This window comes from Xenopus laevis, chromosome 6L, assembly GCF_017654675.1.
Source record: "Xenopus laevis strain J_2021 chromosome 6L, Xenopus_laevis_v10.1, whole genome shotgun sequence".
Taxonomy (NCBI): Eukaryota; Metazoa; Chordata; class Amphibia; order Anura; family Pipidae; genus Xenopus; species Xenopus laevis.
This window is the reverse complement of record NC_054381.1, coordinates 39,898,500-39,913,274: the sequence shown is the minus strand read 5'-3', so window position 1 is coordinate 39,913,274 and position 14,775 is coordinate 39,898,500. Positions and strand designations below refer to the sequence as shown.

The following is a 14,775-nucleotide window of genomic DNA, read 5'->3' as shown; positions in this document are numbered from 1 at the left end:
TATAATTAATGTAAATCCTCTCTACCCAAAGACACTAAGGGGCAGATTTACATATGGTCGAATATCAAGGGTTAATTAACCCTCGATATTCGACTGCCGAATGTAAATCCTTCAACTTCGAATATCGAAGTCAAAGGATTTACCGCAAATAGTTTGATTTTAATCCATCGTTCGATTTTTCTTCGACCAAAAAGTTGTTAGAAAGCCTATGGGGACCTTCCCCATAGGCTAACATTGCACCTCGGTAGGTTTTAGGTGGCAAAGTAGGGGGTCAAAGTTTTTTTTAAAGAGACAGTACTTCGACTATCGAATGGTCGAATATTCGAACGATTTTTAGTTCGAATCGTTCGATTTGAAGTCGTGGTCGAAGTAGCCAATTCGATGGTCGAAGTAGCCAATTTGATGGTCGAAGTAGCCAATTCGATGGTCGAAGTAGCCAAAAAAAACAATCGAAATTCGAAGTTTTTTTTATTCTATTCCTTCACTCGAGCTAAGTAAATGTGCCCCTAAGGATAATTTATCAACACTGGGCAAATTTGCCCATGGGCAATTACCTATAGCAACCAATCAGTGATTTGCTTTTTAAGTAGAACAATGAATGCAGCAATTTGATTGGTTTCCATAGGTTACTACCCATGGGCAAATTTGCCCAGTATTGATAAATGACCCCCAGTAAGCTCCTGGAGGTTATTTCTGGAGGTGTTAACAATGCTCCAGACCACACCCTATTAAAGCCAACCATGCCACACTTCTGTATCATGATTCATCTCTTCACATCGAGGCATTCATCTTTTTAAAATGTTTTTTTTCTAGCCCAAATTTGTATCATGGGCCTTTCAGGGAGAACATTCATCATTAAAGCATGATTGTGGCAGGCAATATCAGCCCATGTGTGGCCAGCTTTGGTTTCCATGACCAGAATGAAACCAAAGAAGAGAGCAATTTGAACAAAATATTCACTGTGATAAAAAAGTCGCCACAAGAAAAAAAATTCCCATTTACTTTAATGCATTTGAGTGAGAAAAAATTATGTGTAAAAAAATTGTGACGCCTATTCACTTTAATGCGTTTTGCAATTTTTTTTCTCAGTTTCGCTAATTTTTCAGTGAAGTGAAATGGGACAGATGCGCATATCACTAGTCTTTGACAATTATCTCAAGTCTGCAATAAGAAGAACAGGTATGGGATCCGTTATCCGGAAACCTGTTATCCAGAAAGTTCAGATTTACAGAAAAGCCATCTCCCATAGACTCCATTCTAATAAATAAATCTAAATTTTTAAAAATAATTTCCTTTTTCTCTATAGTAATAAAACAGGACATTGTACTTGATCCAAACTAAGATATAATTAATCCTTATTGGAAGCAAAACCAGCCTATTGGGTTTTATTTAGGGGCACATTTACTTAGCTCGAGCGAAGGATTAGAAGGAAAAATACTTTGAAATTCGAAGAATTTTTTTGGCTACTTTGACCATCGAATTGGCTACTTCGACCTTCGACTATGACTTCGAATCGAACTAAAAATTGTTCGACCACTGGATAGTCGAAGTACTGTCTCTTTAAAAAAAACTTCGACCACCTACTTCGCCACCTAAAACCTACCGAGCACCAATGTAAGCCTATGGGGAAGGTCCCCATAGGCTTTCTAGGCAATTTGTGATCGAAGGAAAACCGTTCGATCGATGGATTAAAATCCTTCGAATCGTTCGATTGAAGAAATTGCGGTAAATCCTTTGACTTCGATATTCGAAGTCGAAGGATTTAACTTCGATGGTCGAATATCAAGGGTTAATTAACCCTCGATATTCGACCCATAGTAAATGTGCCCCTTAATGTTTACTTAACTTTTTTTTCTTGTAGACTTAAGGCATGAAGATCCAAACTACGAAAACACCCATTATCTGGAAAACCACGGGTCCCGAGCATTCTGCATAACAGGTCCCCTACCTGTACAACTAAATCCTGCCCCTATCAGGAGATGCTGAAGAAGTTCTCATTCCAATTTACAACTCTCACCCTGAATACCATAATAAATGAGCTAATAGCTTACCTGGATATGTTCTAGATGTGAGCTCTTCATTTAAGAAAGCACTGGGTAATTGTAAGGAAGCCTTACCGGATTATTGTGGAAGATGGCAGCGCCCAGCCTTCCCAAGCGGCACAAAATCAGATCGTCGACGTGTGCCGCAATGGATGCCGACGTCGGAATAGACGCCAGTGTCAGGACGCCAGCATCATCATCACGTCTATTTTGGCGCTCCTATTTAAGGAGCCTGGACACAGAGAACATTGCCCAATTATAGGTTCCACTATATCGTGTTCCTGGGTGCGTTCTGTGCCTTTTCTGCTATTGATTCCTGTTTATTGACCTTGGCCTGTTTCCTGGATATTGAACCTTGCTGCCTGGATTGATCCCTCGCCCTGGACTTTGACCACTCTTTTGTCTCATCCTAATCTGTACCGCAAACTGTGTTGGACTATTGCTTCCTCTTTGATTCACTACTTCTAACTGAGCCTGCAGGCCCTTACAGTAATGCAATTTATATTATGACACAAAAATGGGTACAAATCTTAGTACAAATCTTAGCAGCCCCCGACAACATTCCTCCATTTGCTGCTATGCTGTTCAGCTTTATAAGGCAGTTTTATTAAATGCAACAAAAACAAACTAACAAAAAAAACCTGTGGATTTTATTGTTTTAAAAAAACAAAAAAAAACAAAGAACAATACAAATCTTAATATAAAAGAATAAAATATGAAATAAACAGGGCTGGAAGTAAGGTATGCAGCATAGGAGTGTGCAATGGGGAGACATTTGGACCCTGGGCACACACCTCTTCTCTAACTCCATCCCTGGGCATGATAAACAAGAAGGTGATTAGCATTTAGGGTGGGGGTGGGGGGATGATAGATGGGGCTTGCCTTAGGTAACCTTCTTTTTTGACCTTGCACTGGAAATAAATAATGGAACTTCAAAAATAGCAACCCAAAATCTCTCATTTGGTGCTACAATATGATAATGTTGTTCTGTTACCATGGGCCAAAAACAATTCACTAAAAACATTTTTAAATACCAATTAAAAAAGAAACAACTTATTAAATAAAGATAATTTCAGAAGAAAAAGGTAACTATAAGGGCAACGACACACGGATTATTTTGCTGTCCATGATTTACGTTGTAAATTGCACAACAAATCATCTTAAATACCTTGCCAATGTTAGCAAAGTACAAGTATAATTGCAAAATAATGCAAAAATGCTGCAGGTGTACTTTCGAATGCATTATCTGGAAACCCATTATGCAAAAGCTCCAAATTACAGGAAGGTTTTCTGCTATAGACTTTATTTTAAACCCATACCTTGTTGCAAAGCAAACCTAATTTTAATAGACTTAAGATATGGACATCCAAATTATGGAAAGATCCCTAAGGGCTCTTACAGACATGCTGTGACCCAACCTGCGTTCAGCACTTACATGCGTCAATGTTAGTACAGCCCAATTGAAAAGAATTTTAGTGCGACAACTGCGGCTGAACGCTTGAAACAGGAAAGCAGGAAAGCGCAGCTAAGAACGCTCATCTGTAAGAGCCCTTATTCGGTAAACCCCAGGTGGATAGTAGGTATTATACCTGTATATGGTTAGAATGATTTGAGAGTAATGATTTAAATCTGTGGATGGGCAGTGGCAAGACATTTCTGATGTTTTGTGGTCCATGATTGAACATGAATGGAAAATGCCCTGTGTCGTTGCCCTGATTTGGAGAAAAAGTGCAAAAGTGCTCTTTCTTTCTTAGACATTCTTAGGATATCGGATTAGAAACAGGCAGCATCTCTGCTTAGTTGAAGTTGCATCGATACATATGGATAACTGGGGTCATTAATATTTATTATTTAGCAGAGATCAAAGATCGTCAGAGACCGTTGGCACAAACTGTCCAGTGCAGTGAAACACACTGCACCACATACTATACATTGGCAGATCAACAATTCCCCTAAGCAGGAAATATTCAAACAAAAAGTGACAGTGGGAGCACTTATCGGTCACCTCATGATCATCCCATGTGCCTCACATCTACTGCAATCCCAGCAGTCATCCTCAATTAATAAAACAGTCCAATGATGGAGCACCAGAGAGACTGGAAAATATTTAAAAAAGGGTGTAAAGTTGCCACTGACCTCTATAGGAAACCTATTACCTGTAACACCTTGTTACATTCGAGTAGTGCCCACCCATCTAACTGTCTGAGGGGTATTCCTGTTGGACCGCTTATACGCCTCAGAAGGATTTGTTCATCTTGGGACTCGTTTAACGCTCAGGCCATGTTGCTATGGGATCGGTTCGTGGAGAGGGGCTATGACAGTGAGACCATCAGGGTGGCCTATGAAAGAGCCATGTCTAAGGATAGAAAATCCCTTTTGGCAGGCAAAACCAGTAGGGGTTCTGATGGATACCCAACTAAGGGTCGGAGTAGTACCCCTTTACGATATTGTACTACATTTGGTAGAGGCATTGGGTCTATAAAAAGGAGTGTGAGGAAATACTGGAGCATTTTGTTGCAGGATCCAGTGCTGGCGGGTGTTCTGGAAGCTTGGCCTTCCTTTGTATTCAAGAAAAATAGAAATTTGGCATCCTGGGTATCGAGGAGTATATATAATAATAGTAGGCTGGAAAATACTCAGGTATAAAGGTAATTACAGATGTGGTAGATCCAGATATAACTCTTGCCCATTTATTCAAGTCTCTAAGGAGTTTGGAGCTACAACCACTGGAAGGAATTATGTGATTAAAAGATTTTTTAACTGTACCTTAATGGGAGTTGTCTATTTGGTGACTTGTGGATGCGGTGCCCAGTATGTAGGTAAGACGGTCAGAAAAGGAAATGTTTCCTGGAACATATGTCGGCCCTCCGCAGGAATGAATTTAGGTCCGCTGTAGCTAAACATATTCAAGATAAACACAATGGGGACACTAGAATATGTTTTCAGATTATAGATGAGGTTAAACTTAATGCTAGGAGAGGTAACTTGGATAGGAAGTTGTTACTTAAAGGAGAAGGAAAGGTTAAAACTAAGTAAGCCTTAATAGAAAGGTCCATCTAAATATACCAGTAAACCTCCAAAGTAATGTTGCTCTGAGTCCCCTGTCAAAAGAAACACTGCATTTCTTACCTTCTATTGTGTACACATGAGCTTCTGTATCAGACTTCCTGCCTTCAGCTTAACCTCATTGCCCTCGGCAAGAGCATGCTCAGTTTGCTCCTCTTCCCCTCCCCCCCTCCCTTCTCTACTGTAATCTGAGCCCAGAGCAGGGAGAGACTCAGGCAGGAAGTGATGTCACACCATGTTAATACCGCAGCTCCTATCCTAAACAAACAGAGAGTTTCTAGAGCTTTTTACTCAGGTATGGTAAAACATTCTACAGAATAAATATAGCATTCTAGCTTGCACTATTGCAGCTAATCTATTGGCAATAAAATGCCTCCATAGCTTTCCTTCTCCTTTAAGGAAGCATATTGGATTCACCAGTTAAAAACTACTGAGCTATATGGGGGTATGAATAGTGAGTGGGAGATCTCTTGTTTCTATTAAATTGAAAATATATTATATCAAGTGTATATTATTATATTATGTATAAAATAAAATAAAAAAAACTTAAAGGTTGAACTTGATGGACGTGTGTCTTTTTTCAACCTTACTTGCTATATATGTCATGGCTTTTAATAAATTTAATTAAATTATTAATGTATTATACTAAATTCAATTTATTTACATTAACTGCTATTATAATTATGAACTGTTATGTATATTTATATATACTCTTTGTGTTTAATTCATTATGATGTGATGTCATTAGTATGTAACACTTGTTACAGTGTGGCGATTGACCCTTGAAATTTACTGAAGTGTTACAATTATACGTCTATGCTAGATAAGGACTTTGAGGGAGGAAGTGTCCGCCTTAGATTGCTACAATGTAAAGTTAGTTACGAGTGGGTTATCCTGGGGAAACATTGGTATTATAGTTATATACTTTGTGTCTTTTTAATATAGATATGTCAGCTTGTGGAGGGGCTTTTTTTGATACAGATTTAGGCTTTGTGGGTTTATTATATAGGTATTTTGGCCTGTCCATAAGACTCTGCATGTTGATTTATGGGTTAAAACACTGAAATGTTATATGGGAGGAGTTTGCTCCTCTTTTAAGCGGTGTGGGGGATGGGCTGTAATTAGCTTCTGAGGAAGTGTCAGGTGGCCACGAAACGCGTCAAGTGTACAGCCCATGGCACTATAGGGGCATGCAGTTTGTATTTTTTAAATTTTTAATCATGATGGAATAAAACTTAAATTTTTAGATATTTTCCGGTTTCTCTGGTGTTCCCTGAGCAGGAACCTTAAAATTACAGTAGCTAAACACAGTATGTCTCATTTGCAAGCCTTGTATTCTTCATTCAGTGCTCCTTATATAGTACAGCAGTTATAGTCTTTGCATATTTGGCTTTAGACTATAATGGCTGTATGACATGCAGATATTACAAAAGAGACCAGAGAAGCTGAATTATTTCAGAGCAAATGCACAGATCTGGAACCCATCTAACAAATATAATTCCCGGTACAGAGGTTCACAGCTAATGTTTGTGGGGCTGGTATCCCTGAGAAAATAGCACTGTTAAGCACAGCAACCAACCAAAAATTAGTTGTGGTTAATCTAGTGCAATTCATGATAACAAAACTAGAATTCCTGATTGGTTGCTGTTGATACGACCCTTACAATTTTCATCCTATGTTGCACGGATAGGGCGGCATTTATAATCGCACTAATAAATTTTTCACTATTTACATTAGATTATAGTTTGAGCATTGACTAGATGATAATAGGCACCACGTTTGGCGAGCAGCTCTTGGTGGCTTCCATGTTCCATGATCTTTCCTTTGTTCATAACCACAATAATGTCAGCATTCTGTACAGTGGTCAGTCTGTGTGCAATTAGGATGCAGGTCCGTCCCTCCCTGGCCTGATCAAGGGCTTGCTGTACAACCTACAAGAGACAAACCCACAAATGATTGTGAGAAATTGTTACTGTTGTGTAATGGCTGCATGAGTCTGCTAATAAAGCACTGTTATACTCTACTCATCCTCGGCTACCCAAAACATAACAATGCACCCTTCCCCACAGCTGCTAAACACATACTTACAGTGAAAATAACATATTTAAATGATAAGTGATGATTGCTTTGCACATTTAAAATTACAATTTGTTTCTGACTACAAATACAAATTCTATGTTTATGTGATAATGTCTTTTTACACGTGGTAACTCCCAACACCCTTACCTAATAGCCTTTACAACCACAATATATCTGACTTAAGCCCTTTTATGAATTTATTTTAATTATCAAAGCATAAAAGGTTATTGTGCCTTTGATTTGTGTGTTTGGATAAAGTTTTCCACTATCTGCCTGGCTGTGTCTTTATATTTTTCCCCTTTGAAAATTGTTTTGAGGCTTAAATTATACAGGAGACATGATAGAGACATTTTTATGTATGAAATGATAAATACAGATACTTTTCCTTCTCACCTTTTCACTCTCATTGTCTAGTGCAGATGTGGCCTCATCCAGCAGTAGAATTTTCGGTGCCCTGATGAGTGCTCTGGCAATGGCTATCCTCTGCTTCTGTCCTCCAGAGAGTTGGCTTCCCTTTCCTCCAGCCTGAGTGTCATAGTTCTGATAACAAGATAACATTGGAAGAGAAATAAATCAAGGAAAAACCTTTAAGAAACAAAATTAAGTGTGGGTATATTCATGCAACTAAGTACAAAAGAAGGGTGAGAGAAGGAATATGTACAACATGCAGGATTTGCTAAAGTTTTATAAAATGCACAGTATTGTTAAGCAGCATTTGGCAGAGACTGGTGCAGTTCTTGAGTAGTTCTTATACCGTCTGATTAATAAAGGTTGCTGGACAGCAGACAGCTTGTTTTTAGCAGTATTCTCTTCCTTTGTACTGCGGCCTGTTTGAGCAGAACTAAACTCACTTATTCCCAATGTCATTTGAATCAAGAATAAATGCAAACTGGAATTTTGAGAAATCGGCCCCTTAGTAGAAAATGCACAAACAGTGTCATGTTTCGGTGGTCCTCTTGCCCACAAAACAATGGGCCATCTTAATGGCTGAACTAGATTTAAAGGTGCACACACAATTCATCCATTTATACTTATTAATGAAGATGCAAAATAAACCTGAAGATGGTGAAAGAAGTGGTAATAGAATATTAAGTTCTTCATGAGATGCTTATTACATTGCAAATTGTTATTGCACATAACACATTTTCAAATGTGTCTCAGTAAGGAGTAGTATTATATATATACTGCACACTGGTGCAGACTTCGTTCCTGTTTGAACTGATGCATGAAGCCACTAAATACTTTGCAGGCTGCAAAAGCAGCACTAACCCATGTATAGAAAGAAAGAATACATGTTTGCATTGTGCACATTTCTCTTTTAACAGCTTTGATTACATTGTGCCAATAGAGTAGAAATTACCTGAGGAAGTCCTTCTATGAATGAGTGGATATTTGCCGCTTTGGCTGCACTTTGTATCTCATCCATAGACACAGTGCGGGAGTTGTCTCCATAGGCGATATTTTCAGCAATGCTGCAGTCAAACAGGACAGGCTCTTGGGACACAATTCCCATTTGAGAACGGAGCCACTGGACATTGAAGCATTTGGCATCCACATGATCAAACAGCTGCATATAGGAGAATGACATATTAGTGGCAAGCTGATGCCATACAGTACAGATACCTAACCAGCAAGCCCTGTGTCTGCTAGAATAACTTTACAACTGCCAGCTGATAGATGTTGTGTTTAACACAGCAGGAATTCTGCAAGTGGCACTATAATGAATTTATTTAATAACAGATGGCCTTCTTGTAATTTGGAGCTTTCTGGATAACATGTTTCCGAATAATGGATCCCATACCTGTGCTAGCACTGGATGCCTGGTACTTGATTGCCAAAACTATAGATTCTTTGTTTACAGTTTTGTCTTGGATCTTAGCCAACTGCCACAGAAAAAGTTAATGGACTGCCAATTACATCTGACTGGTTGCTATGGGCTACTAGACCTGGCGCAAACATTTCTCCACTAATTACCTTATCCACTATAGATACTAGATAATGTTTTACTGATAGTTTGTGAGCCTTTTAGCTGTTTGTTGTATGTACAGCATCTCCAGTAACTTAGGTCAGCAATACAGAAATACGGAGCTTTAGCATATAACCAGTATTGATATAGACTATAACATGCAATCGGACTGCTTGGGGTATTGCAAAACAAATATGTGGTACCTGTACATGATAATAAGACAACGGAAAAGCAGAATTGCCATTGGATCTTACCACTTCTCCTTCCTGCGGGTCATAGAATCTCTGTAGGAGCTGAACAGAAGTGCTCTTCCCACATCCACTGCTACCAACAAATGCCACCGTTTGCCCACTTTCTACTTTAACGCATAAATCTTTGAGCACTGCAACATCTGAACGAGTTGGATACTTGAATGAAACATTACGGAATTCTAAAGATCCAGAGAAGTGATCCTATTGAAAAAAAAAATGGAAAATTGTGCACTAACAATTATTATTATTTTTATTATTTTTTTACAAAGGATGTACTATTAGCTAACAAGCAAGGAAGGGGGATTTTCTTGCATCTTGTATTGGTTATATTTTTTCCTTCAAAGTAATATAGAAGTTTACGAGGATGCTGTTCAGTTTAGTGTATTAACACAATATGGTTGTTGCACTAGCCTCAGTGACTCACACATTATGATACCATAATCAAATGCACAGTGTTTCACCAGTGACTATACTCTTTAGTGAAATGTGTATTTGGCTTCACTTACTGGTTTCTGCCCCTGCTGGCTGAAGCTGTCTATTGTGGGTTTCATTTCAAACAAGGCAAAAAGATATCTGGCGGCAGACGCGGCTTTAGCGTAGTCAGGTGCAAAGGTGAATGTGCTTCCCAGAGTTAGGGCTCCAAATGCTATGACAGTAAATACACTGCGGAGAAAGAGGAACAACTATGCTTTCAGTGCAAAAAACAAAATCTGGTATTATTCAAAGATGCATTTCATTTTAATGTTGCCTGTGAAAAGTGTATCGGCCACTCACAGACACAGCATTGGCCATCCAAAATACAGGCTGAAAAAAGTGGATCCTCTGCCCATGGGTGTCTACAAATAGGGGCAAGGGGAGGTGCTTGCCCCCCTGGAATTAAGCATACCTTACAGCTCACTGCCCACTGTCTCAGATCACTATTTAATTATCCCATGTTGCCCTGCTTGTCCTCGGTTCTTCTCAGCTCCCTGCTTCTAGCAAAAAAAAAATCCATGATGGCCGTCCTTTCCACTGTGGAACACACAGCCATCTTGAATTTTTTTCATGTGCGAGAGCAACCATGTATTGATTTGAATAAGATAATTTAAAGGGATACTGTCATGGGAAAACGTGTTTTTTTCCAGTCTCAGTTAATAGTGATGCTCCAGCAGAATTCTGTACTTAAATCTGTTTTTCAAAAGAGCAAACTGACTTTTTTATATTTAATTTTGAAATCTGACATAGGGCTAGACATACTGTCAGTTTCCCATGAGCCCCCAGTTAATGTGACTTGGGCTATGGCAGAGTAAAAAACGACATCATAAAAATCATGACAGAATCCTTTTAATTATGAATAGGAGAGGGTCTAAACTACTATTATGGTTGAGCTACTCTGAAGACAATGAGTTGTGACCGGAGTGCCTGAGAGTGCCTGAGAGCTGCAGTGAAATGACCATCTATCTATCCAAGACACCAATGTGTTTAAAGGCTAATACTTACAGGATTGTTTCCTCTACATTCATCCGTTCAATTCTGATCAAATACGCCCCAAGGCAGAAAAGTACTGCGTGGGTGAAATACATGAATGACTGACCAACTGCAAAGTACAGTCCGTATATCTGTGATTTACGCTGGGCATTCCTGTAAAACAGATTATAAGAAGAACACAATATTTAAAAGGATTTAGGATTTAAATCAGATAATTGGTATCTTTATTTTGCTATGTTTATTCAACATCCTATTTTGTTAATGTTGTAGTTATACATCGGCCAATTTGCTGACCATATCTTTTTATTAGGCTCCCTTTTAGGCCTGACATCTGCCTGTCACTTGTACTAATACTACTCAATGAGAAATGACACAATGCACTGAGATGGCTGCCTCCACACCAATATTAAAATACCAAAATTGCATTTGCTGTTTTAAGAATAAAATATGAAGTGGTAGATTGAATTATTTGCAATGTAAACAGGGTAATTTAGAAATGAAAAAATAAAACATAAAAATCATGACAGAATCCCTTTAAAAACCAATCATTTTTTCTGCAGCAATCCACCGGTCACCTCTGCATGTGTTTCATACAGTACATGGCGCACACCTCATTGAACAGCATTAGCAGTGGTGATAGACTTGTCAAGACTACCATTTTCTCAGACTCACTTGTTACTCTTTCATATCACCAGCTATAGCTAGTTGTGTTCAGTACACAACACTGGCTGATTTGCTCCACTGAAATGATTCCAACTATAAATATCCTTTTATAGATATTCGAAAAAAACCTGTAGCTTCAGTGTATAAACAGTACATAGAACTAGGGATGAGTGAAATATTTAACCATGTTTCACCACAGATAAATTCCCATAGACTCTAATGTATAGTAAAAAAAAAAGTTGTGCAGTTTGAAAAAATGTTGAGTGGTTTGAAAAAAGTTGCGGGGCGAACTTCCTATAGAGTTCAATGCGTTTGGAAATTCTTTTGCTGTTTCGCAAATCTTTGGAGAAGCGAAATGGGTCAGATTCGCTCATCCCTGCATAGAACATAAACATTATCTGACCTGTAGGGTTTCTGTAAACTTTCAGAATACATCTCTTCAAAGGTCCTTTCCCTGACTAATGAGACAAGAGTGCGAATATTATCCACAGCTTCTGTTGCAATCTAGAAAGGAAGGAACAGACAAATGAGAATTGTGTGTGTATGCAGAATTTCAACTGGCATTTCAAATATCATGTTTATATGATATTTAAGGTGGTTCCCCTTTGAGTTAACTTTAAGTATGATGTAGAGAATGATATTCTGAGACAATTTGCACTTGGTTTTGCATTATTTGTGTTTTTTTAGTTATTTAGCTTTTTATTCAGCAGCTCCCCGGTTTGTAATTTCAGCAATATGGTTGCTATGATCCAAAGTACCCTAGCAACCATGCATTGATTCGAATAAGAGACTTTAATATGAATAGGAGAGGGCCTAAATGGAAAGATTAGTAATAAAATGTACCAATAACAATAATGTGTAGCCTTACAGAGCATTTGATTTTTTTAGATGGGGTCAGTGACTGGAAAACTGGAAAGAATCAGAAGGCAAATAATTCATAATTAAAAAACTATAAAAAATAATAATCAAAGGCGAATTGTAAAGTTGATTAGAATTGGCCATTCTATAACATGCTAAAAGTTAACTTAAAGGTAAACCACCCCTTAAGGTTGATATCAAATACATTTTCTGCCACAGTTGTTGCTGATAATAATCAGCCAATCCTGATAAATCTGGCTGGGCATGGGCTTGTTTTTATGTTTAACAACAAACACAAGAGCCTAATTGCATTGATCCATGGGATCAGCCCATCAGATCACAATACTATTATCATGTGAAAACTCTATGGGAAAAAACTTGAATTGAATCTGAATTCGGAGAAAAGTTATTCCTCCTCAAATTGAATCTCGTCCATGAGTTTTCACGTGTCTGATAAACCATGAGATAACTTTTTCTCACAGAATTGAATCAGGCCTAGAGTCACCTTTTGGATAATTTAGGGATTATTTGATTAACGGAGAAGGAAAGGTTAAAATTAAGTAAGCCTTATCAGAAAGGTCCACCTAAATATACCAGTAAACCCTCAAAGTAGTGCTGCTCCGAGTCCTCTGTCAAAAGAAACACAGCATTTCTTTCCTTCTATTGTGTACTCATGGGCTTCTGTATCAGACTTCCTGCCTTCAGCTTAAACCTCCTTGCCCCAGGCGTGAGCATGATCAGTTTGCTCCTCTTCCCCCTTCTGCTTTAATCTGAGCCCAGAGCTATAAGTGAGCAGGGAGAGACTCAGGCAGGAAGTGATGTCACACAAAACTAATACTGCAGCTGCTAACAAAAACATACAGAGAGCTTCTAGAGCTTTTACTCCGGTATGGTAGAACATTCTACAGAATAAATATAGCATTCTAGCTTGCACTATTGTGGCTAATCCATTGGCAATAAAATGCCTCCGTAGCTTTCCTTCTCCTTTAAGATGGCCAAACATAAACTACTTATTTAAACACATGTGTTTACCTTTAAAGCAATGCATAACCAATACCAATGCAGCAATATGAACCACTAAAAATTTTAGCTGTATAGGATATCCTAAGAAACCATTTGGAATACCTAGGGGCCGATTCATCAATAGTCGAATATCGAGGGTTAATTAACCCTCGATATTCGACTGGGAACTAAAATCGTTCGACTTCGAATATCGAAGTCGAACGATTTAGCGCTAATCCTACGTTCGATCGATCGAAGGATTTTTCGTTCGATCGAACGATTAAATCGTTCGAATCGAACGATTCGAACGATTTTAATCCAACGATCGAAGGAAAATCCTTCGATCAAAAAAAGGTTAGCAAGCCTATGGGGACCTTCCCCATAGGCTAACATTGACTTCGGTAGCTTTTAGCTGCCGAAGTAGGGGGTCGAAGTTTTTTTAAAGGGCAAGTACTTCGACTATCGAATGGTCGAATAGTCGAACGATTTTTCGTTCGATTTCGTTCGAATTCGAACGAATTTAACCAATTCGATGGTCGAAGTACCCAAAAAATACTTCGAAATTCGAATTTTTTTTAATTCGAATCCTTCACTCGAGCTTAGTGAATCGGCCCCCTAGTGTGCCATCTATATAAATAGATGAGCTACTAATACAGCAACAGAAAGCCTATTATCTGTACAATTTTTTTCTGTACACTGGTGACTCCACCTAATTACTAAACATCCTGAGTGGAAAGGTTCCCATAGTTCCTGCCATGTGACTTGCTCAACAAACTGTCAGCTAATACTGATGAGAAGTTCCTAAGGCCAAAGATGAGATTCCTGAACAAATAAACATTCCATTTCTATTTGGGTCATCTGTCACTTTTCAGTTTTTCATTCAAAAATAGATTTCTACAATCTAAGCATTCTTCTTGAGGCAACTTCAAGCAGTTTTGGAAGACTGAAGAGACACATGGGTTTTACCACCAGAGATTTACATTATTGTCTTTGGGAAAACCTTTAAGGTGATTGTCACATTCGGCACCCTAAATCCAGAACCGATGCTAAGCTCCCTGGCCTTGGCTCTTGCTTCCTCCTATAACAGCCACCTTTCACCTCGGGAGGAGCCCTCGGCTAATTGGATGAAGCCAGGTCTTACTAAGAGAGGAGCAGAGCTAAATGTTCTGGACGAGCAAAGGGGCACGATCGTTTCACAAGGATACTGGAAATGGAAGATCACACAACTTGGAAGACAGGCCAGATAAAACAGCGTGGAACAGGCAGGCCTGGCCAGCACAAGCAGAGCGTAGAATAGACAGACAGGCTGGAATCAGGATTGGAGAGCGTAGAATAGTCAGACAGGCCGGAATCAGGATTGGAGAGTGTAGAATAAACAGGC

General features: G+C 38.7%; 1 protein-coding gene across 4 annotated transcripts in view; it reads right to left on the bottom strand.

Annotated features, from left to right (window-relative positions):
* LOC108718865 (ATP-binding cassette sub-family B member 5) overlaps positions 1–14,775 on the bottom strand; it is a 112,287-nt gene that overhangs the window by 44,371 nt on the left and 53,141 nt on the right. For 2 of the 4 annotated variants that reach the window (XM_041565967.1, XM_041565966.1), the window contains exons 22-26: positions 11,938–12,038; positions 10,884–11,024; positions 9,911–10,067; positions 9,408–9,605; positions 8,548–8,754 (exon numbers count right to left, since the gene is read on the bottom strand). In XM_041565967.1, the coding sequence (XP_041421901.1) occupies positions 8,548–8,754; positions 9,408–9,605; positions 9,911–10,067; positions 10,884–11,024; positions 11,938–12,038 (804 nt within the window). Of the gene's footprint in view, positions 1–5,406; positions 7,040–7,580; positions 7,728–8,547; positions 8,755–9,407; positions 9,606–9,910; positions 10,068–10,883; positions 11,025–11,937; positions 12,039–14,775 lie in introns of those variants that run through there. The other 2 variants (XM_018267371.2, XM_041565968.1) reach the window with 2 other exon arrangements.